The sequence below is a fragment of the Mirounga angustirostris genome, unplaced genomic scaffold (assembly GCF_029215605.1).
Source record: "Mirounga angustirostris isolate CCGP_5_RB_7025 unplaced genomic scaffold, mMirAng1.0.hap1 SCAF_1, whole genome shotgun sequence".
In the NCBI taxonomy this organism is placed as follows: domain Eukaryota; kingdom Metazoa; phylum Chordata; class Mammalia; order Carnivora; family Phocidae; genus Mirounga; species Mirounga angustirostris.
In genome coordinates this window covers 190,471,188-190,498,938 of record NW_026991709.1, presented here as the reverse complement: position 1 = coordinate 190,498,938, position 27,751 = coordinate 190,471,188, and the positions used below count along the sequence as shown (strand labels likewise).

Here is a 27,751-nt window from a genome sequence, read left to right as displayed (position 1 = left end):
TACACCTAATGTTGTTCTTCAGTGTAAGATGAGGGAAATTTATATGCCCTGTGATTTTATAGTGTATTCTTCGGTAAATGGAAACAACCAGGCAAGGTAAAGGTATAGAATCGTGAAGTTTCCCAACCACTTTCTTTTCTAGTAGTTTACTTATCCATAGTGTCATAGGCTAGTGGAGTTGGTGATATTTATTCCCTAGAGCTTACATTTCCATATCATTCACAGTAACTACCTAGTTGCAGTCACTTGGTACCGTACAAAGTCTTAGAACAAGGAGAAAGTAAATAGCCTATGGAGTCCTCCTGTTCTCTAAGATGGACAACCTTCCTGATCAGGAGGAAGATTCACATCCCCAGGAGGAACTGGGAACTTTCTGTTAGTTAGTACTCACTTGGCTGTAAACATGAGGGTTTTAAGTCTGTTTTTAAAATTTAAGCTCAAAATGCTGATTAACAACTATCAAGAAGGCTCCTCATGTAAAGAATAACACATATAATCTTGGTGATATAAGGTCTAGAAAACTCTGCTACTTGGTTGAATAGATTGATTACTTACTACTGTTTTGTGCTCCTAAAATCTTTAAACTTTTAACTGCTAATACTGATAATATTTACTGCTTAGCTTTTGTTTCCTTCAATAAGCTTTAGGTGAGAATTTCTTAGAAATTTCCACCCGCTCAATTCTGAACACTTCCATTAACTCACAAAATTAGATATACTGTATTTTATTTTTATTTTTAGCTCTTTTGGAAGAAGAAAGAAAAGCCTATCGAAATCAAGTTGAGGAATCCAGTAAACAAATACAAGTTCTTCAAGGTATGGAACACCCCAGGGCTATTTGGGATTATTATTGTTTGTAGTGATTCAAAAGGAATGGAAAGTAAGAGTACAGAGAGTTCCCATTTTTCATGTCTTTGGTTTGTCCCTAGAATCTGAGACTATAACTAGGCTCTTGGTGGGCTTTTTGTTTTGTTTTGTTTTAAACACAATTCCCTAGTACTCTAATAGTGGACACTTGGAGTGGGAAGAGCATGGGTGAAGACATGGGTTTGGTAAGACTCTGGGTTATATAGTGAGTTGCTACAGAGGGGGCCTTTGGACAGGATATCAATTTGAGCTACTCTGTGCATCAGCACTTTTAACTTGGTGACATTATTTCTAATGCTCATAACATACTGCATTGAGGGGCACCTGGGTGGCGCAGTCAGCTAAACGTCGACTCTTTGTTTCAGCTCAGGTCCTGATCGCAGGGTTATGAGTTCAAGCCCAATGTTGGGCTCTGCACTTGATGCGGAGTCTGCTTGAGATTCTTACTCCCTCCTTCTGCCCCTCCCACTCGTGCTCTCTCTCTTTCAAAGTAAATAAATAAAGCTTTAAAAAAACAAACAAAAAACATACTTGCATTGCAACAAAAATTATATATCACATGGAATAGAATAATAATCCCTGCAGTGCCTTCATTGGTAGAGGCTGCTCTTCATACCCACCATTTTGCTATCTCTTTGTGTGAGCTATCACAGGTTCATTGCAGAAAAGACCAGAAAGATCCTTGCCTGCCAAGGGTTTACTTCAAATCATAGTTCTGGTACTGTTAGGCTCGAATTGTGAGAGCCCTAGGGGAGATCTTTCTTTCCCATGCTATTGTAAAATTCCTAAAGCAAAATTAATTTGTCTTCATTGTCAAAGAAGGAACTAATGTTATTTTTAAATTTTAGTTTGAGATGTAGGGTGAGAAGAAATTAAATAGACAAACTCAGTTCAGAAAAAATGGGGAATCATTGTATGAGGCCTATGATATTTGCCCTAAAATATCCCAGAGAAAAAGCAGTCTTTGGTGTTTTCTTTCTTATTTTTGAATGGGACATATGAGTTATTTATATATTTATTTTTAAGAGAGCAAGAGTGAGGAAGGGAGGGAGGGAGGGAGGGAGGGAGTGAGAGCGAGCCCGGGAGTGGGAGGGAGAGAGAGAACATTAAGCAGGCTCCATGCCCAGCATGGAGACCAACACAGGGCTTGATCTCATGACCCTGGGATCATGACCTGAGCCAAAATCAAGAGTCAGACGCTTAACCAACTGAGCCACCCAGGCTCCCCTAAGGACGTTTGAGTTATTTAAAAATTTAAATTTTATTATGGTCAAGTTAGAATTCCTGGGGTATATTATGTCTTTTTGAAGAGAAAATTCTTTAAACTCTTATAATTTAATGCCTTTATCCATTAGCTTATGTAAATTTGATTTCAATCTATATTTGCATTCTGTAGTGCGTATGGGCAATTTTCCCTAAAGGTTCTGTAACATAGGGCTGCCTTTTATCTTAAAGCGGTCTTATCTAGGCATCATTGAGTGCCCCCTAGTGCCAGCATGTGTGTTTTATGACATTATCCATAAGTGTATGGTCCTGTTAATCTCCGGCCATTGTGTCTTCAGATTCTGAACTTGTTAACCTCTCAGTGCTTCCTGCAAACTGCAGAGGCCTTATATTTTTTTTAACGCTTATTTATGGAGCAGCCTTCCCCTTTCTCAGCCTTAAATTCTCTTAATTATTTTAATTACTCTTTTCTACCTAAGGAACTTTTCCTACCTATAGTTTTCTTGTGTTATAGTAACCAAGACTATTTTTCTAGTTCTGAACCAAGTATTTTATACAAATTGTTTCCAGCTCAGTCCTTGAGGGCACAGGACCAGATCTGTTAAAAATACACCTCCTTGATTAGGCGTTATTCATTAATGTTGTCAATTCATTAATTCAACCAGTAATTCTTGGTTGTTTGCTAGTATTGAGGATAGAGTATGCATGAGATGTACAGTCAGTGGAAAAGATAAACCATAGGCAAATATAAAATGTGTCCGTAAAGGCAGAGTAATGGGCTAGAAAACGAGAGGGCTATTTTTAGATAAGACAGCAGAGAAAGCTTCTTTAAGGAACTGACATTTAAACTGCAAATTGAATCAAGAACATCAAAGATTTTACTAATGCATACCATCTGACCAAGCAATTCTGTGTCTAGGAATTCACTCTAAGAAAAAAATCAGGATTGCATTATAAGCAGTACTTTTGATAGTAATTAAAAACTGAAGAGCCTAAAATGTCTAAAATAAAGGATTAGTCAAAGAAGTAACAGTGTAATTTTTTTGTTATTAAAAGATATTCATCACCAGCAGGATAGAGAACATTATATATATTACAATCCCTCCCTGTTTTTGCTTTTATATGTGTATAAAATGCATATAAAAAATCTAGAAGAATAAATTCCAAATGCTAGAAACAACTTTCTCTGTGAGGGAGAAGTAAAAAGATCACTTTGGTTTTTTACTCTTTGTGTTTCTGTGTTTTGACATTTTCTGCATTAAACATGGATTGCTTGTACTATTTAATCAAAAGCAACAAACAGCTCCTCCAGCCTGGTCTAGGCAGTAACTATAATCCCATTTGGGCAGTTCATTTATTTGTAATTGCTTTGGACAAAGAATGATGGATCAATATACTTTTGTAGCCCAACTACAGAGGTTACACATCAATATTGAGAATCTCCGGGAGGAGAAGGACAGTGAAATCACAAGCACTCGAGATGAACTGCTTAGTGCCCGAGATGAAATTTTGCTCCTTCATCAAGCAGCAGAAAAGGCTGCTTCTGAGCGGGACACTGACATTGCCTCGTTACAAGAAGAGCTTAAGAAGGTGCGAGCTGAGCTTGAGCGGTGGCGGAAAGCAGCGTCTGAATATGAGAAAGAAATCACGAGTCTGCAAAATAGTTTTCAGCTTCGATGTCAGCAGTGTGAGGATCAGCAGAGAGAGGAAGCAACAAGGCTACAAAGTGAGTGTGCATATTTTACATAAAGCTCTTAATTCTTGACAATGATAACTTTATATCTTGCACAGAATAACGATTTGGGCTGTTTTTCTCTTTGATAACAGTTTGGTTGTATAAAGCAATGTGGGTTTTTTTTGTTTTGGGGGGTTTTTTTTAAAACAATGTTTTTATATTGGGGCTATAAACATTCTTCAGGTCCACAAGTTCTACAATAAATTGAAATTTTTTACAATTTTATATTTTATTTTAATACTACTGAACTGTTTTATAAAAGTGAAGTGGGAAGAAAATATTGCTGAAGTTCAAGGTGATGGAACTTACCTGAGGTATAGAGGCCAAATAAACAGAAACCAAAGAATAGTCATGTAAAATCTACATGTTTTTAAGGGGGGGCAAGTATGTTTTTCTTTGAAATATTTCCCTTATCCTTTGAATTATTATGGAAGTTATGTTCCTATATTAATGAATATGTTTTGGGACTATTTTAGGTGAACTAGAGAAGTTGAGAAAGGAATGGAATGTATTGGAAACCGAATGCCATTCTCTAAAAAAGGAAAATGTTTTGTTATCATCAGAACTGCAGCGGCAAGAAAAAGAATTGCACAAGTATGCAAGAACTCTTTTAGCTTCAAAATATTTCTTTATCTTAAATTTTCATCTAAATTAAATTTAAATTTGATACTTAAATACCTTTTTGAAACAAAATGTTCAGCCAGACTTTTTGGCTATTTGACAGGTTAAGCACACTAACAATACTTCAGCGGGTTTTTTTTTTTTTGGACTTCCCCCATCATCCTACATGTCCTTTCCTTTTGGTATACTCAAGGAATACACATTCGTGGACTACAGCACCCCCACCAAAGCCCTAAACAAACAGCAAAGATCTATACTTAGTGATTGAATTTGTCCCATAAACTAAATGATAAAAATTTCAAATATAAGTTGTTTTTCTTTCGTGTCAGTGAGTCCATCTATTAGGGTAATCAGGAAATGACTATAATAAAGAATTTATACCATTGAAAGATACAAATTCAGCTTTTGAATTTCACAGAGTTATATAAAGAGTAATAATATATAAAATCAAAAACTCTCCCAAACCAGTATGTCTTTCTAATATCCAGTACCTTACAAGCAAACCAATGAATGCAATAAATTTATGCCAGCAAATTTAGCCGAGTCCTGTTTTCCCACCAACATTTGTTGTATAGTTTAAAATTGATTTTTTCCTTAAAAATTTGATCCATTCCATATTTTTATTTGAACACTATGTTCTAATTCAGAATATGAAAGTAGTACCTGTTTATCATTGAAGCCACTCTCTTTTTTTCCCATTACAAAACAATCCACTTTCATTTTGGAAAATATGAAGTATTTTGAAAAGGATAAAAAGCAAGTATCAGGGGGCGCCTGGGTGGCTCAGTTGGTTAAGCGACTGCCTTTGGCTCAGGTCATGATCCCGGAGTCCCGGGATCGAGTCCCGCATCGGGCTCCCTGCTCGGCAGGGAGCCTGCTTCTCCCTCTGGCCCTCCTCCCTCTCATGCTCTCTGTCTCTCATTCTCTCTCTCTCAAATAAATAAATAAAATCTTAAAAAAAAAAAAAAAAAAAAAAAGCAAGTATCACCCATAATCCCAAAGTGTTGTCTGTGGCTCTTTCACATCCAAGAAAGTAAAAATAAACATATTCTCCTCGGATACATATAGAAATGTTTATAGATATGTGTATATACAGAGCTTAGTATGCACATATATTTCCTTACTTTGTCAGCTGAGAAGGCCTAAAAGTAACAACATTCCAGTAACCAGGAGCACACTCGGCACCCAGAGCTTGGTTTCTTTCTTTTTTTTTTCCTCAGAAACTTTATTGGTTATTTTTCTTTTATTTTATTATTTGAGAATTATTTTTCCCTTTTTTTTCTTTTTTTAATTATGTTCAGTTAGCCACTGTATAGTACATAATTAGTTTTTGATGTAGTGTTCAATGATTCATTAGTTAAGTATAACACCCGGTGCTCATCACAACACGTGCCCTCCTCAATACCCATCACCCTGTTACCCCCTCCCCCCACCGTCCTCCTCTCTGAAACCCTCAGATTGTTTCCCGGGGTCCCTAGTCTCTCATGGTTCATCTCCCTCTCTGATTTCTCCTCCTTTGAATTTCCCTCCCTTCCCCTATGGTCCTCCGTGCTATTGCTTATGTTCCACATATGAGTGAAACCATATCATAATTGTCTTTCTCTGCTTGACTGACTTCACTTAGCATAATCCCCTCCAGTTCCATCCATGTCAATGCAAATGGTGGGTATTCATCCTTTTGATGGCTGAGTAATATTCCATTGTATATATGGACCACATTTTCTTTATCCATTCATCTGTTGAAGGGCATCTCGGCTCCTTCCACAGTTTGGCTATTGTGGACATTGCTGCTATGAACATTGGGGTGCATGTGCCCCTTCTTTTCACTACATCTGTATCTTTGGGGTAAATACCTAGTAGTGTAATTGCTGGGTCGTAGGGTAGCTCTATTCTTAACATCTTGAGGAATCTCCATACTGTTTTCCAGAGTGAAGCCACTCTTAATTAATCCATTTCCCTCCCCACAGTACACCAGAAATGGGAGTCTTTACTCTTTTGTTAGCCTGTGTTTATACTCCTAAAGAAAATAAGGGTTAGCAGAAACTCAGTGAAGGTCAAGGTCAGTTCCCATAAAAACAAGCTTTAGGAGGAAACAAAGGACTAGACCCATTAGAAAATAGTAAGCCTCATTATCTGCTTAAAACAATAAAATTGTAATAGATTATATATTTTTAAAAATCAACTAGTTGAGGGTGCCTAGGTGGCTCAGTAGTTAAGCGTCTGCCTTCAGCTCAGGTCATGATCCCGGGATTCCGGGATCGAGTCCCACATCGGGCTCCCTGCTCCACGGAGAGTCTGCTTCTCTCCCTCTCCCTCTGCCACTCCCCCTGCTTGTGTTCTCTCTCTGTCTCTCTCTCTCTCTGTCAAATAAATAAATAAAATCTAAAAAAAAAAAAAAAAATCAACTAGTTAAAGGAAGAAGGTGTGCTGATTTTTTCTCTGAGATGCCTTCTTGTAATACCATGTAGTAACAATATTTATTGTGTCCTGTTTTTCCAGTCTTTTCATACATTTATGTGTAGTATTTTTTAAATGTTTAGAGATAATTAGTAACAAAGAGTAAACATGTTTGTAACATGTAAAATTTTGTAACAAGAATTCCAGAACCTGAATAGGACAGAATAAAGGCCCAAACACCACTGTATACACATGTGAGTATATATGTGTGTACCAACTGATTGTGTTGACAGCACATTTGGGCAAATTGTTTGGTTTAAAATGAGTGTAAGATGATGCAGACATTCAAATTCTTCATATTTGGAATCTTAGGGGATCCATTTAGTTTGCTATTCAATTAAGCAAGAAATAGTGATCTTTGATTACTAGTATTGATTATCTTACATTATTCCTGCCTTGGGATTATTGATATTTTAAAGATTTAAACTTGATCCTTCTTTTTGAGATGTAATTAATTAGAATCTGGCAGGTTGTTAAATGCTACATTTTGAATTACTTCAGATTTGTTGAAGTGTTGAAAAGCAGCAAACTCCTTATGAGTTAGAAGCATACAGTTTAAAAATATTAGGTCCCAGAAGGGTGGAATATATTATATCCTTAGTCAAAGTTGTCTGCCTAAACTCACATAAACTATTTAAGACAAATTCTGTTTCCTAAACTTTTCTGGTTTAGTGGCACTCTAACTTTATTTGGCAAGCCTCCTCAGCATTTAAGTAGTATTTAGAAGTTAGTCTTTCTTTACAGAGTCTCCTATGCCATTTTGTATATTGGACTGACATCACACCCCTTAAGAATTTGCCTGGCATACAATCAGAATGGGATTTATACTCCATAGTTCCTTCACTAACAATATTGAGTCTCAATCTTATGTTCCATTCTGAGAAGCATAAAACTGTCATCTTGAAAACTTTATTCTCCTTTAGCTATTTCTGTTGTAGATGGGATCCACATTCTTTCATACAGCTACACTATGTAGGTCTTTTGTTTTTTGTTGTTTGTGATGTAGAAGGAATTGAACAAAGAATTCTATTCCTGCCTATTAAGCTATTTTCCTACTGTGTAAATTGGATTTTTTTACATCAAGTTATAAAAGTAATTATAGAATTTAAGCCAAAGATCAGCCTCAGAAATTACTGAATTCAATCTTCTTACTTGACAATGGAGGGCACTGAGACTCTCCTTGTGTTACTTGTTTCTGTGTAACATGGTGCCTGGCACAGATCTCCAAGCTCAGGAAATGCTTCCTCAGAGAAGGAAACTGAACCAGTTAAATGACTTGCTCAATGTCCCACAACTGAATAGTGGCAGCACTGGGGTCTAGAACCCCGCCTCCTGGTTTTTTGTTTCATGCTTTTCCCCCAATTTGGTGTGTCTTTTCATTTGAGTAGGTTTATCTTTACTTGAATAGACAGTGACTCCTAAGCTTAAGTTTTTGTCCCCCATCCTATTTGTCAAATACTTAAACTAAATAAGAAAATAGTTGAAATATGTGCTGATTTCCTGGGGAAGCCCCACTCTGAATCTTTTTTTTTTTTTTTGAGAGAGAAAGAATGAGAGACAGAGAGCATAAGAGGGAGGAGGGTCAGAGGGAGAAGCAGACTCCCCACTGAGCAGGGAGCCCGATGCGGGACTCGATCCCGGGACTCCAGGATCATGACCTGAGCCGAAGGCAGTCGCTTAACCAACTGAGCCACCCAGGCGCCCCACTCTGAATCTTTTTATGAAACAATTAATATAATGTGATATAACAAAATATACAGTTAGTCATCTACTTTCACTTTTAAGATTTCAGTCTCTGTGCATATTTCAATCTGAAAATAGAACACAGCTTTAAACATGCAATTTTTTAGTATTTTAATGCTTTAATTTATTGAACATATCTTATTCTCTTTTATGTATTTTTCCCTCCTCTGTAATTTACTCCATCGCTCCTAGTGAAATGTATAAGAAATTAGACTTCCTGCTATGTCTAGTTTCTACATGAATTGAATAACTGTCAATATTTATGTTGCAGTTCTCAGAAGCAGAGTTTAGAGCTTACCAGTGATCTCAGCATCCTTCAGATGACTAGAAAACAGCTTGAGAATCAAGTGGGATCCTTGAAAGAACAGCATCTTCGGGATTCAGCTGATTTAAAAACTCTTCTCAGTAAGGCTGAAAACCAAGCAAAGGATGTACAGAAAGAGGTAAAGCGAAAAGACATTATGAGCCCAATTATGGTTGGACTTAAAGCCAAAAGCAAATCAGATATTCATGCTAGTTAGAAATAAAGGGAAGCAGAAGTCACATTACCTGTCACAAAGTTGATACTTGGAGCATCTCTGCTTGATGATTTCTAGCTATTTTTCATGGTCCATATATAGAGAATTCATCAGTAGGATTTGGTCTCAAAAATATAAATATACAAAATTACATTAAAATTTTTTCTCTACCAGTTAGTTGACCTATATGAGAAGCCCTTTGTATACCAGATTACTCAATTCATTGTTTATCTTTCAAAGACAGTATCATATTTAACTTAGAATACTTTCAAAAAGCAAACTGGGGCCACACCATAATGCTGTCCAAAGCCCTCAGTAACACTGGCCTGAAATGTAAAATTTACCTCATAGCCAGCCAGCCAAACACAAGTTCTGTGACCTTTTACTTTCTTCTCCTGCACTCCCACCCCATTTTCCCCTTCTTCTCCCCTTCTTCACAAATATGCATGCTCACTTTTCATGTCATTTTGCTTAAAACCTTGACTTGGGTGGCTTTTAAAAAAAACCATGTTAAAAATGGTGAGGGCTGATTTTGGAGTAGAGACCCACCCAGCTTCTTTCTGAGCAAAACCTTGAAGTTGACAACGGGGCAAGGAGAGCTGCGTTCAGTCCTGCTGCCTTATCCTACTCCCTGCATTGAGTCCTGGCCAGCTCAGGGGACAGAGAAGGCTGGTGCATCTTGACCTTCTGGTCGGGGCCATCCCAGTTGTAGACTCTCTTAAATGAAGGATTCATTATACATAGAAGGAAGTTGAAGACAACTTTTTGTCTTTAATAACAAATTTCCCCAAAATTATTTTTAGAAAATCTGTTCAGTCAATGCAGTTTTTCTTTGCACTTCCCTTTCCTTGTAGTATCCTGAACGTGGACATGATTATTGTTCTTCTGTCTTCATGTTTGTTCTTAACGAAAGAAAAAAAAACCTGTAACATTTTTTATTTATGTGTGGCCATATTGATTTTGTAATATGTTCGTTTCTATCTTCTTGCTAAGGATATGCGTTCTGGGAGCAATCTCATTTTATTTAGTTGGAACACAAATTTTGTGCCAAAGTAAATATCCTAGTATTTAATACTGTAAGCACTTTGTGTCCTTCCAGTCCGTATGCCATATTTCTTTCAAAATCTGGGAAGAATGCTGTGGTTGGAAGATGATTCTGTTGTATGTTACTCTGAATGCATTGGCCGTTTTGTTGCATTATTTGTTTGCCTGTTTTTGGTCACTGAGCAATCAGTGAGAAACGCTTTAACTGCTTCCACAAATGGGCAGTGGCATGTTGTCACAGTGTCTAAATTGTTGATAGCTTTGGATTGCATTAAATGCAGCACATTTAAAAATATGTGTGAACTTGTCAATATGTTTCTTTTCTACTTTCTTGTTCAGTGTTTTCCATTGTGAAATGATGTGTAGTCATCACACTCCTTTGTAATGTAAGATTGCTTCTCTTTCTGTTTGTCCTGATGTTAACTATTGGATACTAGTCTGTAACTAAAATGTTCTTTAATGAGATTCTTATATCTGTGTAATCCACTGCAAATGAATTACTACCTTTTATTAATGCACATATATTCTCTTTCAACATTTCCCCTTTGTTCTCCTTTCTCTCATAGAATCATGCTTAATGTGCACAGTATCATGTATCTTCAGCACTGTAACAGGCTAAAATATTACAAGCTAAGCAAGCCAGATATGATTATTTTTATGAAGAAGAACCAAAGGTGTTGGTAATATTGTGTGGTATTTTCCTCTTAATCAGAACTGAGCTCCTTTTTCACCTACGAGTTAGAAAGCAAGATGGAGCAAAATTGCTATCCAAGCCAGGTGTGAAACTAAGGCTGCAGAAGGTGACCTTTTGTTCCAACAATTAAATTTTATATGTATGGCAACTTGTATTTGAACATTTAACCAAAAAAAGGTACATGAGAAAGTAAATTTTAATCCTCAAGTATTAAGAGAAAAATAATGGTATATCACCTTTTTATCTGACTTAAGAAAAGCATCTTTATACTTTAGTAGGTATATCTATAATTTAAGAATTCATAAAACGTTGGTACACAAGTCCATGGTGCAAAGACTGACTCAGGAAAGCTGTCTGGCTTCACCACCTTGCTGTGGGGCCAGAGCCCCTCCCACCCTGCTCACAGGCTGAAGGTAAACAGCAGGCTCTTCCTGACTGAGCTGTCTTCCTGTCACTCTGCTTCACAGCCACTGGAACAGAGAAATGATTAAGTGCTTTGGTGTAAAGGGCAGGCTGGATGTAAGAATAGTGGAAAAGGAAAGTAAGGGAGAATTTAGGTCAGCAAAGCAGTTTTCACTTACCCTTTATTAGTCACTGTTAAGAATCAGATCACTGAGAATTGATTATGTTCTAAGAGACTAGTCTAGGCACACTGAATTTGTTTTGGCAGCCTGCTGGCAACCTTCTGCCTTCTGGAAGGAAGTCCACAGACCCCAGAAAAAAAGCTGTCATAAAGTCCATGAATCTTATTCCATAGTTCATTGTCTGACATACTACCCAGACTTGTTCTGGGAACACTGTTAGGTAACAGGGAATTCCTTTCACATTTTACCTCCCTCTCAGTACCCGTATCTTTCTTCCCACTTACTGGTGGTCTTTCTGCTGATGCTAATCCCCCTGCTCCCACCTCTTCTGATTAATGTTTTTATACATTTGCATCCTCCTTAGTACTTCTCTTTGGAGTACATAATGATGAGCTCCTAATTGATCTTTCCAGAGTATTTGCATTATTCAGAAGCACCACATAAAGGTGTCCTCTACTGAGAAATTTCTTGGAGATAGACTGAAAGAGGAAAAACCTTTGTGGTACGCTGGTCCCGTGGTATATTTATATTATATTCAGTCCTTGTCTTTCTTCCTTCTAAAACCTTCAGCGGTGGCAGAGTGGGGCACTGGAGGCTGAGACAGAGGCATAACCAACGGCAGAACAATTTTTGCTCTTTGACTGAGAGCCCAGCTTGCATGTAAGATGCAATATCTAGAAATAGAACCAGTCAGAATTCCTGCCTCCTCAGCACTTAGAGGCAAGCCGTACTATGTCTTGCATTGACCTCACCTGTATTCAAAGGAGAGGCTTGTCTGTCTGAACGTCAAATTATATTCAGTGAACAGTTTTTCAGAGCAGGAAGTTTCATGTTTCACTCTAGAAAAATATTTGTCAGGAACAGATTCGTAAAAATTATTTACTGATGCTTATAAGTTTTAGGTCGAAAAATAGAAATGTCCCAATCATAGTGGTTAGTACCTTAGATACATTTCTTTACATCATTTGCCTAGAAATTCATTTATCTGGAACACTTTACTACCCAGTGATGCCTGGGTGAAGAAAAGCCTGATGGGAGTTAGTTAGTACTTCTTACTTTAGGACTAAAATAGCTTGGCGGACATTGGTTACCAGGATATAAACTCAGACTTCATAACCTTGCCATTTAATTAGCTTACAAAGGTTTTCTGTACTTGCTTTTCTTTTCTCAGTTTGAAAATTATTTTACTTTTCTCCTCTAACTCACTCAATGGAAAGAGTGACCCTTTATATTAGAAACAGATGACACAGTGGTGATTTCTCTTTTTTTTTTTTTTTTAAACTCCAGGACCAGAAAGTTCTTACATAGACTAAAGTTAACATTAAAGACTTCCTATTATTAGTACAAATGATTCTTACAAAAACGCTTGACTTTGGTGTTGCAGGTGGCTAAATAAGGTCTGGTATTAAGCCTGACTAGAACCGTAACTTCATACCCATTTTAAGTTGAGTCTGCACACTCTTTTTTCTTTGCCTTTAGTATGAAAAGACACAGACTGTACTCTCAGAACTGAAGTTGAAGTTTGAAATGACTGAGCAGGAAAAACAGTCAATCACAGATGAGCTCAAACAATGTAAAGACAACCTGAAGCTGCTTCGAGAGAAAGGAAATAATGTAAGTCTTTGCAAACTTGGCTTAGCTTTGACTGAGAGGCAGGTGAGAGCCCTGAAATGGGTTTTTCAGAGGACTTTATTGCTGATTTGAGAAATTAAGGCCTGTAGTACATGAACTGAGCTTTTCATTATGAAATTCCATGATGGAATCATTGTGCTGTCAGATTTCTGAGTAAGAATTTGCCCCTTTAACTTGTATCCCTAGAAGAGCCTGAGCACTGCCTGGAGGAAGAGCCTTGTTTGCAAGAAAATAATTTACCTAAGAACTGTCAGGTTTTCCCAGATGAATCTGAAGTTCTGTCACTAAGCCATCGTCTGGCACTTCATTTCTCCTGCTCAGAAATGAAACACTAAACCACCAGGGACCCACCTAAGAAAGAGTAGTACACGTTGACTCCTGAACATTTGGCTGTATCAAAAATGGAAACTTAATTATGGTTTTCATTTTATACTAATAATGTTCTCACTAAGGCATATTCCTAAAAAGCTTAGTGTCTTTTTGACCTCCTATAAATATTTGGGAATATTTGTTGAGTTTCTGTAGGGCTGTGTGTGTGTGTGTGTGTGTGTGTGTGAGTGAAATTGGAACATTTTCATATAAATTGAGTTTACTATTTGTTTTTCATTTATTAGAAAGGCAGATGGTCTTTAAAAAGATGTTATACTAAATAAGTGTTGTGTTCTACGTTTTGGTGATCATTGCCTTTGTGGGCCCTAACTGATGGCTGTTCAGTGTAGTTGGTTGTGCTCTGACTTATTTCAAATCCCTGTCATGGCTTGGACACTGCAGTGGCATAAGCCATACTCTTCCTACAGAGGAAAGCACTCTGCTTGACTTTGCCGCACAAGTACAAAAGAGTGATGTTGCATGGCCATCCAGTTACACAGTTGCACACAGAATGCTCATGAGTTGTGTCCAACTGTCCTTCACTAAAGAAAGTCTTAGTTTTTTAGAAAATGAAGGCTTGTTGCTTAGGTGGAAGCCCTTCAGAAGTTGATAAATTGGGTATGGAGGCTTTATGCTATAAGCAAAATTGATTGTATTTATTTTGAAAATGTAGATTACAGAACTCTTCTGAAATCAGATCGTAATGGTTTGGTTACTTCTCTCTTTTGTGTTAATCATATCTTTCTGAGTATGGAATTTCAGTCCACCTTCTACTAAATTAACCTATGAAGACATCTAGCATAATCTGTACTATTTAGAGCCTTTCAAAAGTAACCTGGCTATTATTATTTATAGTTGTACCAATAATTGACCTTAAAGGTGAATTTCCTTTTTCTATGGTATTAGACTTAAGGTACTAAATTTTTCTCTGTAATAAAACTCATTGTAGTAACTCCTTCCAATTTTAAAAAATTAATTATATTCTGGTAATATAACTAAAAGCCCTGAGACTCAGCTGCCTGTCTTTATATATCAAATGTTTATCACACTTTGTGTCAGATCTCTTGCTTGGTTTAGGAAGCAGGTATCACAAGGCATTTTATTTTTAAGCTCGAAAGCAGTACCATCTCAGGCAAGAGAGTTTTGGTTTAAAAAAAGGTTTCAGTGGAGGGATAAAATAAACTTTAGCCATTTCCAAGGGACTACATTATCAAGTAATGGATTCCAGCTATGGAACAAAAGTAATGTAAGGTCAAGCAGAGCATTAGTGGTGAAGTGTTGCTGTTGCAATGTCTTAAAAGTGCTACATTTCATTAGGGGATTAGGGGCACCCACATTATCCACTGCCTCCAGCCGTCCCTTTTAAACTGGTAGTTACATACCACAGTCCCATCATTCTGGATTGTATTAGATGTCTTTAAAATGTTTGAATCAGTGCAAAACCTGAGTGCTATTACTTCTGTTACCTCAGTCTTCTTACCCTCCTTCCCACCCCCCTGGGGTCTAAATCATCTTATCTGATTTTTTTTTATAGCATAAAATGATTTTAATATCCCTTCCCTTCTTTAGCCTTCCATATTACAACCCGTCCCAGCCGTATTCATCGGCCTATTCCTGGCTTTCCTGTTTTGGTGTTTCGGTCCATTGTGGTAGAGAAAGGTACAAGCACTACTGTTGAGTCCTCGTCTGTTTGTCCCCGTCACCTGTTTGTGCCATATTTGTAATATAGTGCATGGCAAAACCACACAGGTATTTCGTTACCTGAAGCAAACCCTTCATTTAGTATGCCATGTATTGTGTCATACGAATGAATTGAACAATCAACTAATCACATAACATTTTGTCTTGTTTCCTTTGTAGTGCTGCTAACCATGAATTAATTCCAACTTAATCAGTTGTTAATGTGCTGCCTTTAACTGAGTCTTTGTCTCTAGCAAACTGGAGTAAACTAAGAACTGCTGCAATATTAGTACCCCCCCTCCCAATTACATGTTTAATCAGATTTGAATGAGAAATGAAGCGTTTGCCTCTTTGAAGTTTTCAGCCAGCTTTCTTCAACTCCTCCTCTCCCTCTTCTTTTCCATAGTGTAGAGCTTCTTTTTTCAACCCTTCGCCTACATTTACACTGTGGCTATGAAGATGAAAAAGGATGAGATTAGCATAATGGGCCATTGGCTCACAATCTCAACCCCAATGTGCATTTACTTATGAAAGTATAAACCTATCCCATATCTCTCTGAGCCTTGATCTGCAACATCGCATATTTCTTTAAAAGCCAGTTTTCTATATAAGACTCTCAGTACACTAGTGAAAATAAAGCTATCATCCAGAGCACGTTGATTTTATAATGCCCTCTGAAAGTTAACAGCGAATCGCCCGCCCATGCTTGCCTGCAACAGGCATGCATGTCAGTAGAACATATGAGATAATCCCATGACATTACTACATTGGACATGGTCTTTACCAAAAGTATCAAAGAGGCAAGGTCCTAATAGCACTTCTCTATCTTAAACCCCATCTGATCTTGTCTTCTGTGGTTTCACATTAGAGAATCAAAGCTTAGGCCATTTTCTTTGTTACCTTACCCACCAGCTCCTTGTATAAAACTACCCCAACATACAAATCTGGTTTTTATCAAGAAATAAACATTTTATGCAGACATATATTCCAGGCATCCGTGTACATCAGTTAGTTGTAATGTATGGATACTGGAGTAAGTAAAGCAGGCTAAGCCCACAGGGTTTCTTAGAAGTCACTATTAGGTTTCAACTGTAACAAAATTGAAAACTGCCCAAGACTTTCCTGAGCTGTATCAGGCTTCCACACAACCATCCTCGAAAAGTGTTCCTGCTGTCATGGCTCTCCTCACACCTGCACTCCCTCACCTTTCTTTCCTTTCTTTTTAAAATGTATTCTTATGCAAAGACAAGGTTTTTCTAATATTCTGTTAAATATTCAGGACTCTCTGGAACCAAGGGGTTAATAGGTATGAAAAGAGAGGGAAGAATGTGATATTGACTCTTGGTTTCTTTCCACACAGAAACCCTGGCCCTGGATGCCCATGTTGGCTGCCCTGGTTGCGGTGACAGCCATCGTGCTGTACGTGCCAGGTCTGGCCAGAGCTTCTCCATGAGAGCGTTTCTTGAGTCCGTACACCGTCCTCCCTTTAGAAGCTGGCATCACACTCATGCTGGGGACAAACAGAACCATTTTCTTCCTTTTTACCTCTTAAGACAGCAGAAGTGCAAGAATACAGCTGTAGGGTCATTGCTTTAAATTATATAAAATGTATCTATCTATAAAGAGGATATAAAATTGTGACTTTATTCTACTGTAAGCAATAATTTGCTTGCAATTTTTCATGTAATTTTTAAATTAGTATGTTGAGATTCTGAATATTATGGTGGCCTAAAGTAGGCTTCTTGGTACACCAAATTATTTATAACATTAAATTTATGGGTATTTTACTCTGAATTCTAATGGCCAGATAATTCATTTTTCTGATTCGATAACTACCCAAACCAAACAACCAATACATACATGGGAAGAGAGGCCCTGTGTGCTCAGTGCCTATCAGTTTGAAATATATACACATATATATATATTTTTTACATATTTACGCCATTTTTACTTGTTATAAAACCACTGAGCTATTGGGAACAAGACTTAGAGACAACTATTTGCGTGGACTTTTCTTTCTTTCTTTCTTTCTTTCTTTCTTTCTTTCTTTCTTTCTTTCTTTCTTTCTTTTAAGGAGAAATACACTTGGAAAATATTCTGTTCTAGTGATAATTTGGGGAATATGTGCACGCTTGTTCAGCCTTAATGTGACTTGACGATGTGGAGGACATCAACTTTGAAAAACTTTCCATGAGAGTGTGTATTTTCTTGAGCAAACTGAAGTATTTCTGGGAGCAAAAGCAGTAATTCTACAATTTCAGTGCAGTAAACCAAACTGTTGAGTCAATTGGAATGTAATTTATTAAACCTCATGTATTTAAAGAGATATTTTCTTTAAAAGCCAAGTTACTTTCTCATATACAGCATTTTAGGAAGCATGATTTTTTTTTCTATCATCTCTTCCTCCAAGCATGTTTAATTGAAGAAAGAATTAATATCTCTTTAGATAAGCTTTTACTGACTTAATTTGGTTATGATATTTCAAAGCTAATTCATGTTCAAGGTGAGCTGTTGTTACCTACCAACAGATTTCCTGGTTGGGTATGCAAATGGTTATTTTCTTTATACTGTTGTTAATTGGGACTTTCTGTTTATGAGAAGCATTATTCCCAAGATTAATAGTGTTCCATGCACAGTGAAGCACCTAAGCACTGCTTGATGTTATAAATTTAAAACACAGAAGTGAAAGTTTAGCTATGGTTTTGTGCGGCACCACAGTTATGTCAATAAAATTTATTTAGGTCATAGAATATCCTAAAGTATCACATAGTTAAATTTTTCAGTCAATGAAGACTGGGAGGGAATGTCAGTGAATTGGCTTGAATGTTCTGTGGCAATCCACAGGCCTAGCCAAATGTTGAAATAGAAGTTTAGGATATAATTTGCCTTGTGATGTTTGGCAGTCGTTGTTTATACTTTAAAGGTTATATTTTAAGCTATTTGGGATTTGCTGTTGGGAGGATCACTAGATTCATGGAGGAATTAGTCACAAATGACTTGTAGAAAATGCTGTCATATAGTTCATTTCATCATTTTCTGTTGCAGGAAGCCACTCCACCACAGAATGCTAATATGCCAGTGGTACCCAGTACCTCTTGTATATAGGTTATTGCAAATATTGTTCTGAAATGCTTAACTTCAGAATTACATTTTTTAAAGTAAATAATTGTTTTAAATCTATTTTGTAAAGATATAAAGTACAATAGAATTTCTGGAGTACAGATTAAACTATTTGCACTAACACACGTGATGTGCATGATTTAATAAAATAACTTTACTCTCCCTATGCATTTTTGAGTTGGGTATCATTGAAATTCTTAGTGTTGACTTTACTATTAGATTGTTAATAATCTTTTCTTGAAATGACTCCTAATGCAACATAATATATATTTGGTGTTCTTCAGGGTTTACTGAGCTGTTTCCTTCAAGTTTTATTAGCCTTTTATTTAACTTACTGCTCTAATTTTTTTCCCCTTTTACGATGGTTATTGTTAAAACATGACTCACTTGCCAGACAAGTCTCTTTAAAAGTAAAGTCTAGTATCAATATTTACTTTATTCAAATTGAATTAATGGGTTTTTGTAGTTACTGCCGTTTTTCTTAAGAATATAAATGAGCCTATTCATAAGCAATACCTCCAGTTTCATTCAGTTCACTTCCAGGTTAAATAAAGAGTACGATTATTCACTGGTAGTGATAGTCATTAAGAAATTTTATTGTATTTTATTTTAGATTATTTATTTATTTGAGAGAGGCAGAATGAGAGAGAGAGCACAAGCAGGGGGAAGGAGCAGAGGCAGAGGGAGAAGCAGACTCCCTGCTGAGCAATGTGGGACTCAATCCTGGGACTCCAGGATCATGACCTGAGCCGAAGGCAGTTGCTTAACCAACTGAGCTACCCAGGTGCCCCCATTAAGAAATTTTAATCATAGTAGTTAAGATTGAACAACCCTATAATGATACATTTAAGAATTACCCAGAGGTGCTACATGGCTGGCTCAGAAAAGGAAAGGAACGTGGCATGTGAAGCTAAACAGATCCTTACTGGCATCCTGGCTGTGCCTGTTAGCAGCTAATCCCTTATCTTCTCTCAGTCTCCATTTCCTCGTTTATAAAATGGAGGGAGTAATATCTATATGTATGAGAATTAAAAAGGTAACATATGTGAAGTGTCATTCGAGTGGTAAATAAATGTTTATGAGAATGTCACACTGGGAAAACTGCAAATATTTAAGTTTTAGGGGAACCAGTACAGCTGTTTAAAATAAATTGGTTGAGGGCGCCTGGGTGGCTCAGTCGGTTGAGCGACTGCCTTCGGCTCAGGTCATGATCCTGGAGTCCCGGGATCGAGTCCCGCATCGGGCTCCCTGCTCAGCGGGGAGTCTGCTTCTCCCTCTGACTCTCGTGCTGTCTGTCTCTCATTCTCTCTCTCAAATAAATAAATAAAATCTTAAAAAAATAAATAAATAAAATGAATTGGTTGACTCAACTGTTGAGACTTTCTACTTGTGTGAATGAGATGTAACTGCAGTATAATGAATCCCGAGAAAGCATCATCACCTAGCTCTGTTCGTCCCCTTCATGATTGTGTCTTTGGAAAGTAATATGCTTAGTTTGATAATGAGCCAAGGCTTACAACAGTTTGGCATTCTTGTTGCAACTGCCTTCAGAGTCACTCTGGGTCACGTGTGAAAACCAGTCACACTGCTGAATAGTCAGAGGCTTGTGACTAAAAATAGTATTGCCTCGCTTGATCTCCCACTTTAATCACCAGATCCGACCCCCAGTGATTCTCGGCTCCTTCCAGTGATTATATCTACTGTCAAAAGGATGGAAATCTGCTACATACAAACTACATACAAATCAACTTTGATAAAAATGTACAGCCTTGTTTGAAAAATTCACTTCTGGAAATTTTGAAAACATAATTGTGTGCACTAAATTTTGACTACCAGGACATTTAATGTAGCTTTTTTTTTTTTTTAATAGTAATGGGTAAATAACCTGAATATCCAGCAGTGGGTCGTTGGTTAAATAAATTAATATTGCCACCCTACAGATTACTGTGCTTGCAAAGTATATGGGAAGATATTCATAAGGTATATTAAGGTAAAAAGGTTGCCGGTGTAGAATAACCTTGGTTTTAAAGAAAAAATATAGACATATAGGATATGTTTATAGCAGGAGGACTCAGATTTATACCCAAGCTTAAATAAGTAGTGCTTCTGTCAGTATGATTGTGGGTCGGTTATCTTCTCCTTTTATAATTTCTGATTTATTTTTAGTAGTAAATATATGTTGCTTTTGTAAATTTTTTTAAAGTTTTTTGGTTTTGCTTTAAATTAGAAACAAAAGGTATTCTGCAGAATTCCAAATTGGTTTCCATAATCGAATGAGTAACTTGTCAGTACCTACATTTAAAGGGACTGGTGTTCATTTGCACTTAATGAATTCTGGTGTGTTCATTTCAAAATCAGACTTACACTTTTAAACATGCTTTGTGCATATGTGTACATAGAATTAGAATCCTAGAAGAGGCCTTAACTATCCATTCTCACCTTTTTGCCTATCAGGGAAAAAAATCCAGGGAATTTTTGACTCAGAGTAAGAATAATTGTTATAAAATTGAGAATTAAGATGATTACTTCGTTTTTTGCTACGCCACATTGTATCCCAGGCTTCAATGGTTTTATATCCATTCATTTAGCAAATACTTACTGAGTGACTGGTATGGGGCACTGTGCTAGGTCCTGACATTACTCCATCCCTGTGGTCACAGAGCTTTTGGTACAGAGGAGAAATAGAGGCAAGGAAGTTGGCATTTACAGTACTGTGTAGTAGAAGATGAATAGGAGCCAGTGGGACCATAGAAAAGGGGTACATTTCCTCTCACTTTCAGCCACCCAACCACCCAAGCCAGAGACATCTGGAGCCAAAGGTAAGTTTCCCTTCTAGGAGGACAGGGTAACAGGACTGGTTTCTCTCAAAGTACCTGGCTTTGCAAACCATTAAGATCTGAGATTGATTTTCCTAGAAAAGACATTGTGATTGGAAAGCATTTTTTAAAGATTTATTTATTTATTCTTAGAGAGAATCTCAAGCAGACTGCTGAGCAGAGAGCCCGACATGGGGCTCAATTTCACGACCCCAAGATCATGACCTGAGCTGAAGTCGAGAGACGCCTAAATGACTGAGCCACTCAGGCGCCCCTAGAAAGCATTTTTAAGGCATTATGGTCTGTCTTGGAGTTTTGCCCTGTTAAATGGTCTGAACTATACCTTGCAAGTAACAGGTTAGAATTAAGGTTTTTTTGTTTGTTTTAAGCCAGTGAAGTGTCATAACCAGACAGGTTCTTTGAAAGGCATCTCCCATTAATGGGCTGGGACATGGATTGGATGGAGCCCAAAATCCCTTGCACATGGAGGCACATGTTCACCATATCTTACTGCATGTGTTTATAGTGCTGCTTATCCAGGAGATTAGGCAGCTGCATATTTCTTCCTGAAAAGCATGTTTCAGGACGCCTGGGTGGCTCAGTTGGTTAAGCGTCTGCCTTTGGCTCAGGTCATAATCTCGGGGTCCTGGAATGAGCTCCGCATTGGGCTCCCTGCTCAGTGGGGAGCCTGCTTCTCCCTCTCCCCCTGCCTGCCGCTCCCCCTGCCTTGCACTCTTGCTGTCTCTCTGACAAATAAAATCTTTTTTCTTTTAAGATTTTATTTATTTATTTGACAGAGAGAGACACAGCGAGAGAGGGAACACAAGCAGGGGGAGTTGGAGAGGGAGAAGCAGGCTCCCTACCGAGCAGGGAGCCCGATGCGGGGCTCGATCCCAGGACTCTGGGATCATGACCTGAGCCAAAGGCAGACACTTAACGACTGAGCCACCCAGGCGCCCCCAAATAAATAAAATCTTAAAAAAAAAAAAAAAAGATTAAGCATGTTTCAGCCCAGATCTTATAATACATCATTTACTACCCCTGTCATGCAAGGACACCAGATCAAGTCTATGAAAAGAGAACATTGAAAATAAGTAAAAGCAAAAGTGCCTGGGGGTGGAGGGTGGGGATGGAGTAGTAAGGGAATTTTTGCTGGTAATGCTTCTGCTGTCTACAGTTGCTGTTGACTTCATCTTTTCATTTTGACTTCTTGAATTGGCCCAAGTACATCTAGGTAGCCAGATTTCATTTAGCAGAGATTCAGACTTTCACTCTATGAAATTACAGACTAAGGGTTTTCTTATCCTGCATTTTTATGTATGTCCCATCATCTTGTTCCACGTAGAATTTGAAGCAGGGATGCCTGCTTGAACAGCATACCTGTCCCTCTTAAGTTGGCAGGGATCCATTTCTGCAAGACTGAGAACACTTCTTGGTGGCAGGCTCTTCAAGCATCTAAGGAAAGGGCATCAAAGGCATGAAAAACCTCAGCCATTTCCACTTCTTGAATCCCAGGTTTCTGTTGTAAATTACTTCACCGTTGATCAGATCTTTGCATAATTATGCCATTCTAGTTCTGGCTGAAAACTTACTCTGAGATAATTAGCCCATGCTTATTTAACCACCCCCATCACAGAGCTCTCCCCATCCCCTGTCATGTACTCCATAACTAACTTTAAAGAGTTAACATGTTTTCGATATTTGTAACCAAATTTTTATTTTCCTTATAAAGTCAGTGTATGTAAAGCTGATCACATTTTCTTCTACGAACTAAATTTGGAATCGTTTTTAAAGTTGGACAGTCTATCTTAGCACTTCATGTAGTTAATAAAATCACATTTAAAAAAAAAACATGAGTGGACTTGTGGGAGCCAGTGCCTGTTGGAGGGGGCACCTCTGCACCTCCCCACAGCCCCATTTCCCTCTTAGATGATCCTAACACACCAAGGGTTTTTCTTCTCAGTGCTTCAGCATGTACATGTTTTAATCCATGCAACACCAGCTAAATGTTTAACCCCCAGTGTCAGTTAATGGTCTGACTTTCAATAAGACCATATTTAAGTTTCAAGCAGTTTGAGATGAGTGTTCAAATTGTACTTGTGGGGGCACCTGGGTGGCGTAGTCAGTTAAACATCTGACTCCTGGTTTCGGCTTAGATGGTGATCTCAGGGTCGTGAGATCCAGCCCCGAGGCAGGCTTTGCACTCAGCGTGGGGTCTGCTGGAGATTCCCTCTCCCTCTCTCTCTGCCCCTCCTGTTCATGCTCTCCTGCTCGCTCTCTCAAGTAAATAAATAAATCTTTTTTAAAAATTGTACTTGTGGGGGCGCCTGGGTGGCTCAGTCGTTGAGCGTCTACCTTTGGCTCAGGTCATGATCCCAGGGTCCTGGGATCAAGTCCCACATCGGGCTCCCTCCTTGGGGGGAAGCCTGCTTCTCCCTCTCCCACCCCCGCTGCTGTGTTCCTGCTCTCGCTATCTCTGTCTCTGTCAAATAAATAAATCTTTAAAAAAAAAAAAATTGTGGGTTAGTGCTCCATTTGAATGTGTATGCCCTACCCTGGAGCCTGTCCCTGACCCTCCCAGGCAGAGATGGGCACTTCTTCCTGGGCTCCACCTTTGTGCCTTTTGTACCATGGCTTGCTTCATCTCTTATCTGTTTACATGCCTGCCTTTCCTGCTGGGTCTTGACCTCTTCCACAGCAGAGGCCGTGTTTTATTTATCTGTATATCCCTGGTGTCCAGCACCATGTCTGGATCTTAAGGGGAGCTCAATAAACATTTGATGCAAAAAAAAAAAAACCACAAAAACCCCCAAAGCCATGAGATGTTTATCCTGGTATTTTCTCAGAACATTTCTGTCTCTCCATCTCTCTCTCCGTAAATATAAAATGGTTTGCTTACGAGGTCATTTCTAGGATTTCCAACTCTGCAGAAATAAACTAAGGTGTCAGGTAAGAGTAGGTAGATAGTATGATGGTGTGCTCATTGGTCTGAAATAAAATCAATTAGTCGCAGCAAACATTCTGTTACCATGGATGTAAATTTGTGGAAGAAGACCTTCGTTTGTTTTTTTTTTTACAGATTTTTGGCCTTGTTTTCAAGTATACCCTTAAATGCTACAATGAGAAAAGCTGGACCTTGTTTTCACCAATTACCAAGTAGAAAGGTACTGAATACGCATTTATTCAATACCTGCTTTGTCTCAGTGAGGCTTTAAAGTGGCCTATACAGATACCTAAAATATGGAATAGCGTGGTTGAAATGAGTACAGGAGGGGGAAAGAAGAAAAATAAGAATGAGGATATAAAGTGGAGTGAAAACTGAGAGAGAAAAAATTATTCTATGCCACCCTGCACATATGGCTCTAAGCTTTCTGATAACCAAGACAAAATCCTAGTCAGTTACCACAGTCCATGTCCATAAGATTAATAATAAATTGTTGAGATGTATGAGCACTTAATAGGAATTTCTCTCAGGGCTTTTTAAAAAATGCTTGGTATGGGGCGCCTGGGTGGTTCAGTCGTTAAGCATCTGCCTTCGGCTCAGGTCATGATCTCAGGGTCCTGGGATCAAGCCCTGCATCGGGCTCCCTGCTCCGCGGGAAGCCTGCTTCTCCCTCTCCCCCTCCCCCTGCTTGTTTTCCCTCTCTCGCTGTGTCTCTCTCTGTCAAATAAATAAATAAAATCTTTAAAAAAAAAATGCATGGTATGGGGGCGCCTGGGTGGCTCAGTCGGTTAAGCGTCTGCCTTCAGCTTAGGTCATGATCTCAGGGTCCTGGGATCAAGCCCCGCATCGGGCTCCCTGCTTAGCAGGGGGCCTGCTTCTCCCTCTCCCTCTGCCACTCTCCCTCCCACAAGAGAGAGCTTATGCTCTCTCTCTGTCAAATAAATAAAATCTTTAAAAAAAAAAAAATGCTGTGAACCTAAAATTGCCCCAGAAAATAGTCTTAAAAAAATGTATCCTATATGATATAGGGAGTCCTGGGTATCTTCTTTTCAAAAGTATTCAAAGTAGATGAAAAAGAATAACACCATTTGGGGCACCTGGGTGGCTCAGTCGGTTAAGTGTCTCCCTTCGGCTCAGGTCATGGTCCCAGGGTCCTGGGATCGAGCCCCACATTGGGCTCCCTGCCCCGCAGGAAGCCTGCTTCTCCCTCTCCTGCTCCCTCTGCTTGTGTTCCCTCTCTCGCTGTGTCTCTCTTTGTCAAATAAATAAATAAAATCTTAAAAAAAAAAAAGGAAGAATAACACCATTTTTCAAAACTGGAAAGGGTAAGCAGAGATTTATTATACTATTTGCTCTATTTTTATATATGTTTGAAATTTCCCACAGTTTTTTTTTTAAACTTATTTATTTATTTTAGAGAGAGTGCAAGGGACAGAGGGAGAGAGAGAATCCTTCAAGTAGACTCCCTGCTGAGCGTGGAGCCCGACTCAGGGCTCCATCTCACGACCCTGAGATCATGACCTGAGCAGAAGAAACCAAGAGTCAGATGCTTAACCGACTGTGCCCAGGTGCCCCCAAGATAGTTTTTAAAGTGTGTTTTAAAATGTGCAGCTATCATCATACTTAATGGGCATTTTTTAGTAGCATTTCTATTAAAGTCAAGAATTGGACTTAATATTCATTCTCACCCCAAATCCTCAACATTGTATTAGCTAATGCTGTACGAGATAAGAAATGCAATATAGGGCTGGAAAGGAAAACATAAATTTGTCATTTTCAGATCTTTTAATGATCTGTACAGAAAACCCAAAGCATCTATGAATTATTAGGATTCTCAAGCATAGAATAAAGGTTGCTCAGTATAAAATAAACATACAAATATCAAAAGTGTTTCTAAATACCAGTAACAATTAATTTTAAAATAGGAAAAAAAAGAGCCTATGTATGATAGCATCAGAAACTATGAACTGGGGTGCCTGGGTGGCTCAGTCATTAAGCGTCTGTCTTTGGCTCTGGTCATGATCTCAGGGTCCTGGGATCGAGCCCCACATCAGGCTCCCTGCTCAGCGGGAAGCCTGCTCCCTCTCCCACTCCCTCTGCTTGTGTTCCATCTCTCTCTGTGTCTCTCTGTCAAATAAATAAATAAAATCTTAAAAAAAAAAAAAAAAGAAACTATGAACTACCTGGAATAAAGGTTTGAATTAATAGAGAAATATGCTATGATCATCAAGGGTATAGCTCAGTATCTTAAAGATGTCAATTCTCCCAAAATTAATTTATAAATATAATGTAATTCCAATGGGATTTTTCTTTGACAATATATATAAAAGAACTGATATATTTATGAGGAAATTTAAAGTTTCAAGAATTGCCAAGAACTTCTGCAAAAGATAAAGGACAGACTTGCTCCATCAAACTTAAAGGCTTCCAAGAAAGCTATAATGATTTATTATTACTTTTTAAGATTTTATTCATTTATTTGAGAGAGGGGAAGGGCAGAGGGAGAAACAGACTCCCCGCTGGGCAGGGAGCCCATGCAGGACTCGATCCCAGGATCCAGAGATCATGACCTGAGCTGAAGTCAGATGCTTGACTGACTGAGCCACCCAGGCGCCCCAAAAGCTATAATGATTTAGAACATAGTATTAGAGCAGAGAGAGACACATACATCCACATACAGCAGAACAAAAGAGCTCAGAAATCAATCCAAGCACGTGTGGAATGTTGGTACGTTGTAATATAGATCTCATTACATTATAGGTCATGGAGAAATAATTAACAGTTTGAGGACAGTTGGGTTTCTGTATGGAAAAAGTAAAAGCCAGTCTTCTATACAAAAAAAAATGAAGGCCAAGTAAATTAAAGACAAATTATTAGGGGAAAAAAAGAGGGTGGGACAAGTAATTGTTTGACCTTGGTGTTGGGTCAATTTACAAAGGTAAAAATAAATTCAACTATATTAACATTAAAACTTATACAATGAAGGGTGCCTGGGTGGTTCAGTCCGTTAAGCGTCTGACTTTGCCTCAGGTCATGATCCCAGAGTCCTGGGATTGAGCCCTGCGTCCGCTGGGCGGGGAGTCTACTTGTCCCTCTCCCTCTACCCAACCACTGCTCATGCTCTGTCTCTCCCTTAAATAAATAAATCTTTTTTTTAAAAAAGTATGCAATGAAAAGTATTTAATAGGAGACAAACTGGAAGATATTTGCACCATATATATAAATATATATAACAAAGGACTAGTATCTCAAATTTATATGTAGCTACAACCTGGTAAGAAAAATCCAAAAGAAAAATAGTCAAAGATATGACCTAGCAAGTCTCAGAAAAAGAATCCAGATGACCGGGGCGCCTGGGTGGCTCAGATGGTTAAGCGTCTGCCTTCGGCTCAGGTCATGATCTCAGGGTCCTGGGATCGAGTCCCGCATCGGGCTTCCTGCTCCTTGGGAGCCTGCTTCTCCCTCTGCCTCTCTGTCTCTGTCTCTGTCTCTCATGAATAAATAAATAAAATCTTTAAAAAAAAAAAAAAGAATCCAGATGACCGATAAAATATAGAAAGACCATTCAGGCAAATACAAATTAAAGCACCAAAGAGATACCCTACTGTAAAAATCACCATGTTTATTTTGCTTGTTATTATTCCTTTTTAAAACTTTAGATGATTTACATGCATCTTCACACTGAAAAAAAATGAAGGCCTGAC

At 38.3% G+C, this 27,751-nt stretch overlaps 1 protein-coding gene across 42 annotated transcripts in view; it reads left to right on the top strand.

Moving 5' to 3' along the window:
- SLMAP (sarcolemma associated protein) overlaps window positions 1-24,832 on the top strand; it is a 171,629-nt gene extending 146,797 nt beyond the window's left edge. For 21 of the 42 annotated variants that reach the window (XM_064594862.1, XM_064594826.1, XM_064594776.1 and 18 more), the window contains 6 exons: window positions 741-815; window positions 3,496-3,816; window positions 4,302-4,419; window positions 8,918-9,089; window positions 12,966-13,100; window positions 16,528-20,303. In XM_064594862.1, the coding sequence (XP_064450932.1) occupies window positions 741-815; window positions 3,496-3,816; window positions 4,302-4,419; window positions 8,918-9,089; window positions 12,966-13,100; window positions 16,528-16,620 (914 nt within the window). In that variant the 3' untranslated portion in view covers window positions 16,621-20,303. Of the gene's footprint in view, window positions 1-740; window positions 816-3,495; window positions 3,817-4,301; window positions 4,420-8,917; window positions 9,090-12,965; window positions 13,101-15,056; window positions 15,147-16,527; window positions 20,304-24,182 lie in introns of those variants that run through there. The other 21 variants (XM_064594887.1, XM_064594869.1, XM_064594833.1 and 18 more) reach the window with 4 other exon arrangements.
- Window positions 24,833-27,751: the final 2,919 nt, after the last annotated feature.